The following is a 5,923-nucleotide window of genomic DNA, read 5'->3' as shown; positions in this document are numbered from 1 at the left end:
TCTCCAAAAATAATCCATACTCATCCTAAAGACTTTATGGCATTGGTGCAAAAGCTCACAGGGCTTTCGCGTTCAGAAGAAGAAAACAGTGAAAACAATAAAAATAATAACGTGACATCGTGTCAACAAGAAGCGAAACAAGAGTTGGCGGCTGCGGCGGCAAATACGGTGGTCGGAAGCGAGGACAACGAGACATCCTCCGTGATCACAGAGGATAACAATTGCTGTAGTAGCATTGGGGAAAATAATCAAGTAAACTCGTGCTTTGTGCCGCCGATTATGGAGCCTCCGCCGCCGGTGAACCCTTACCTGGCGAACTTGCCGATGTTCACGATGGCGCCGAGCACCGCAAAGTTCCATCATCATCAGTCATTTCTGAATTATTCAGATTCTTTGTTCTTTTCTGATGATAATAATAACAATAACATGAGGACCTTAGATTCTTTGGAAGCGGTGAATGAGTTTCGTGAGTATTGATTGTTTTCAAAGTTTTTCTCCGGTTTCAATCCTGAGAGACCAAATAAGAGTTAGTTTTCCAAGGTGTAGAATTTTTTTATAAACAACCTTGTAAGGAATAATGATTTAGGCTTTGGGGTTGATGTTGTAAGAAAAAAATTGTATGAGGCTATCAGCTAGCAAGGAAGCTATAAAGGTAGAGATTTATATAGATTTGTAATTCAAAACAATAAAGAAAGAATATATTTATTATATCTTTATATATGATTATGTTAATTAATCAATCATGTTATACCTATACCAAAATTCAATCAACACTCGTATAAAATAATATTTAAATACAAAATATATGTTGAATGTGAAATTTAAATGTAGTTAATTTTATATAAAGTTAATAGTTGATAACGTTAAATAATTTGATAGATTTAATTAAATTATTACTTAATGGTTTAGCTATCAATCAGCTTCCACCTATATTAAAGGGTGTGAAACAATATATATAAATATTTTTTTGATAATTGTGGTTCTTGTTAGTTTGTGTTTCATTTACTATTTTCGATTCTTAGTGAATTCCAAAATTATTTTAAACTTTTGGGATGAGGGGTTTTATAATATAAGATGTTTATTTTTTCTAGTATTCGGATGATTATTCTGGATATTATGTATGAATAATGTTCATTTTGTAACTCATATAACTCATTATACACATTATACAAATATTTCATTGACTCCCTAGCAGGACTCTTGTTGTTTGTGTTGTGATTGCCGAGTATTACAGCCATCCAACTAGGTATTGGGATCGTTGCAGTGTTAATATTTTTTTTGGTGGGTACTCCCATGAAGATATTATAATTGTCTTTATATGATGATTTTTCTTTTTGACCCTTAGATGATGGAATGTAGGGTTAGATTTTGATATGTTATAAAAGTGTTGTTTTTATTTAAAGTGTGGCCAAATTAATAAATCACACTTTTATACAAAGCATCTTTATAAAAAGATGTTTTTTGCATCTTCATTTGAGTAGCTCCCTTTTTTGTATATTTGCAACTTGAAATTGGAGTCATCATGCTGCTATGATAATCCTCAGATCCTGATACAATTTGTTTTTACCTTTACAAGATTATGGCAAAATCAAATGATGTGATATGTGGTTTAAAATACTAATAATTGTAACAATAATATTGCAGTTACAATTATCAATAATTATAGATGGCAATTTCAAACCATATGTCAAACAATATGCAGAAGTGTTGGAGAGATAGAATGAGGGTGCTTCAAGGGGCAAAATATCTATGATTGCTCCACTTCTCAACAATTAATATATTTTATATTCTCCTTTTTTCGGTTCTTTTTTATATTAAGTATTTCTTTTTTATTTTGAAAAATGGTAGAATTTATTGTTTTTTATTAATAATTAGTCATTAATATTTAAAAATATGGTCTAAAAATATATTATTAAATTATTAGATTAAATAAATTGAATTAATAATTAAAAGTGATAACAAAAAAATAAATTCTGATAGACTTAGAAGTTTTTTTTAATCATATGTTAAAACTCATTTTTTATTAACACTGCTAAAGGAGGTTGAGACATTTCTTTTTAGTGTTAGGATGTCATTTTTACTTTTTATCAGAGGCCAAAGTGAAAATTTTTATTTAAATTATTAAAATATTATATTTATCGAAATATGTAATGCATAAAATATTTATCGTTTTATGTGGCTCATTTTTTTTTATGGGAAAGGTTTTGGTGTAGTGCGTTGAAATGGACTAATGGACAAAATATCTACTGTTATGGTGTCAGCACAAAACATAACCTGTGTTTTACTTTTTTCTTTATTTTTATTTTTTTCAGCATATCGAAACAAATGCAAGGTGCATTTTAATTGTTGAAAGTTTTTTAATTTTTTTATTTCATTAAAGGCCAAACGCAGGTTAGATTTAGTGATGAGCATTTTTATTTTTTTTTTTCGAGATAACAAAATACAGGATGCGTTTTACTTTTTGCGCCAGTTTTATTTTTGGAAGACCCAAAACGCAGGTTGCGTTTTAAAGATATTAGAATTTTTGTTGGAAAACATAAAACGCACGTTGCGTTTTGTTTAAAAAATATATTTTATTTGAGAAGCCTGCCTATAAATACGAAGCAACACTCGTTCAAAATGACTCATTCCACTTCAACCTCCTCCTATTCTTCTTTGTTGCACATATCTGATAATTCTAAATTTTGTTTGGCAGTTAGGTGTGTCCAAAAAGTCGGATTAGGTGAGGTTGAAGTTATGGAAAATACTGCAAATTTGCGAGTGTATTATAACGGTGAAGTTATACCAAACACACATGAAGGAGTGACTTTTGTTTGTGAATGTCTGTTGTCATTTGCTATTCCATGTACCATGAGTTTTGTCGAGTTGCAAAATGGGCTTTGTAGTAACATTCAAAGCCACATTTTGAAAAGGGTGAGCAACCTTTTATACAGAAATCCTGTGCAAGTATTTGGTGGGTTGATACAGTTTCAAATAATGCTCATCACTAACGATGCGAGTATGCAGCAGACATTGTGTATTTATCAACAAACCCGATTTCACGTGCCGATGATAGAGCTGTATGTTGAGTTTGAATAGCAGTTAGGGTTGGGCGCGGTCGGCGAGAAGGTCAATATTGATGAGCTTGGGGATATAGATTGGGAAGAAGATAATAATGACAGTAAAGAGAAGTTTGAAGCCAACTATAAAGTCGATGACGAAAATGATGACGGAGATTTGGCAGGCAATCCGGCGGTGCAAAATGAAGCGGATGCGATTGTAAGCCAGCACCCGTTTGGTGTTCCGTCTTTTATGCGGACTCTAGATCTCGAAGTCATGCATGCCCCGGAATTTTCTGAGTATGCGAATACGGGTATGTTATGATTATTAACTCAAGTTTCCTATAGTGTTTATTTTATTTGCCTTGTCTGACTTATGGTGGTGCGCATGTCGTAGGTGAAGGCAACGCTGCGGCGGAGGATGTCGAGTTTAGTGTCGGAATGGAATTTGGTTCGAGAGAGTCGGTGATATCTACAATCAAAAGCTACACTATCTCTAGACGAGTTGATTACATTGTTTATGAGTCTGAGCCGCAGACATTCTATGCGAAATGCAAAGGGTATGGTGCAGGTGCAATTGGCTTATCCGAGCTAGCTTGATTAGAAAGAAAGTATGTTGGGAGATCAAGAGATACAATGGCAAGCACACGTGCACCATGGGCACGATTTCACAAGACCATTCGAAGTTGGACTTAGACACAGTTGCAGATACCATTAGGCCGTTGGTCGAAGCAGGCCCCTCGATAAAGGTGAAATCTATTATTACAGAAGTTCAATCCAGGTTCAACTACACTGTGAGTTACCGCAAGGCTTGGTTGGCAAAGCAGAAAGCTGTCGCAAAGGTTTTCTATGATTGGAAAGTTTCTTACCAAACTCTGCCAGTATGGTTGAAAGCAATGACTGTAAAAATGCCGAGGTCTCGTGTTAAAATAAAAACGCTCTCCGTTTATCGTGAGAGTGAGGAGGTTCAAGTTGTAAGAGTTCTGCACCGCATTTTTTGGAGTTTCGTTCTATCCGTGTATTGTAGCATTCAGACACTGTAAGCCACTAATGCAGGTTGATGGCACGCACCTGTACGGAAAATATAAAAGTGCAATTCTGGTTGCGGTTGCATAAGATAGGAACCAAAATATTGTACCAATTGCATTTGCGATAGTCGAGGGCGAGACGGCAGACGCATGGGAGTTTTTCCTAACCAATTTGCGGAGATATGTTGTTACCATGGATGGTGTGGGTATTATTTCTGACCACCATACCTCCATCGACGCTGCAATAGCTCGCAGTAACGGTGCATGGTCACCACCAAGAGCGTGGCACATGTACTGCATTAGGCACATTGGGTTCAACTTCTTAAGGAGGTTCAAGGCTTCGTATTTGCATAAACTCATGGTGAAGACAGGTATTTCATTTCACTGTTATGGTTCTATTCATAGTAATTTTGTGACATCTGCTTACGATTAAATGAATTGTTGAGCAGGCTATTCTAGGACGGAACAAGAGTACAACAAAAACTACCAGAGGCTTAAAGAGTGGGGTGAGGCATATAATCAATGGTGTGATGACATCGGTGTTGAGAGATGGGTGTTGGCATTTGATGGGGGTCATCGTTGGGGACATATGATGACAAACTTGGTAGAGTATATAAATTCTGTCCCGACACTACAAGAAACGTTGTTAAAATCGACGGCTAATCGACGGCTAAGCCGTCTATAATATTGAAATTTGACGGCAAAATAGACGGCGGAGTTGGTCGCTATAAAGCTTGTCGATTTTTCAAAATGCTAATAAAATCGACTGCTAGCCTAGCCGTCGATAATAATTTAAAAAAATCGACAGCAAGACCGCGATATTATGAGTTTGATAATTTTATATTCTTACTAAAATTTTACAACAAGGGCGTCGATATTATTATATAAAATTGACGCCTCTACTGTCGATATTTGATACAAATAAAATCGACGATACCTTTGTCTATAATATGTTTACTAAAATCGACAACTTTGCTGTCGATATTGGATCCAATAAAATCGACGCGGTTGCCGTCGATTTTATTATTCATATACCGACAATTCTATGTCTGTATTTGGGTTTGCTTGTCTATTTTAAACTTAAAAAGCGACAACTATTCCGTCAATTTTAATAGATATGTTTTAATTATTTTTTTATTTGAAAAATAATAAACAATTAATGCAAATAAATATAAAAATAAAATTTATACAGAATATAGATAACAAGACAAATAAACTTTTAAATATAAAAATAAAATTTATACTAAATATTAGATAATAAGTTTACAAACTTATCAAAATAATAAATAATCCTCTAACATAAAGACTCTAGACAAGATAAATAACTAAACTTAGACTTATATTCGTTTAAATTGCAATCTACTAATAATACAAAATATTCCAAGTAAAGTAATTAAATAACCTACTCATACTCGTCTAAATAATTATCCGAGTCATCAAAATCATCAGAATCATCCTCCCTTTGAGAACTCTGTGGTTTTCCTGGTCGCTGCAGAATAGATGGAAGTTTTCTACCTGAAGTTGGGGTTGGGACTGGGCTGGAGCTGTGCTTTTCTGAGAACTTGGAAAAGTAAAAGGAGGAGGTGGGGGAACACGTGATCCAAAATTACTAAGACCCATGGCTCTCACATACTCAGTCAAGCTGCTCAATTGATGACTAAACTGATCCATCTGTGAGTTACTGGTGTTGAGATCCTCACGCAAGGATTCAACTGTCTATTGCCACTCTCTTTTCTCCCTTTGGTAGCGGTCTTCAAGCTCTCTATATTTAGCGGCATGTTGTTTAACTTTCCTATTGAGTATTATGATTCGTTCTCTAAGATCCAAAACATCAGCGCTGGTGGTCGTGGTTGGCCC

The 5,923-nt window shown here is 34.8% G+C and overlaps 1 protein-coding gene across 1 annotated transcript; it reads left to right on the top strand.

The window, feature by feature from the left end:
* Nucleotides 1–3,694: 3,694 nt before the first annotated feature.
* LOC112749165 (uncharacterized) lies at nucleotides 3,695–5,640 on the top strand. The gene is made up of 4 exons (XM_025797428.1): nucleotides 3,695–4,077; nucleotides 4,160–4,437; nucleotides 4,516–4,675; nucleotides 5,562–5,640. Exons 1-4 carry the CDS (start codon nucleotides 3,695–3,697, stop codon nucleotides 5,638–5,640), a joined length of 900 nt encoding a protein of 299 aa, XP_025653213.1.
* Nucleotides 5,641–5,923: the final 283 nt, after the last annotated feature.

This window comes from Arachis hypogaea, chromosome 15 (assembly GCF_003086295.3).
Source record: "Arachis hypogaea cultivar Tifrunner chromosome 15, arahy.Tifrunner.gnm2.J5K5, whole genome shotgun sequence".
Taxonomy (NCBI): Eukaryota; Viridiplantae; Streptophyta; class Magnoliopsida; order Fabales; family Fabaceae; genus Arachis; species Arachis hypogaea.
The sequence above is the reverse complement of the archived record's forward strand: the minus strand, read 5'-3'. Positions and strand labels throughout refer to the sequence as shown.

What these genes read in the sequence shown, in the direction of transcription:
- LOC112749165 (XM_025797428.1), top strand. Translation starts at nt 3,695, where the DNA reads ATGGGCACGATTTCACAAGACCATTCGAAGTTGGACTTAGACACAGTT. An exon ending in TATTGTAGCATTCAGACACT is followed by an intron (nt 4,078 to 4,159) that starts GTAAGCCACTAA and finishes TGCATAAGATAG; the next exon opens with GAACCAAAATATTGTACCAA. An exon ending in TAAACTCATGGTGAAGACAG is followed by an intron (nt 4,438 to 4,515) that starts GTATTTCATTTC and finishes ATTGTTGAGCAG; the next exon opens with GCTATTCTAGGACGGAACAA.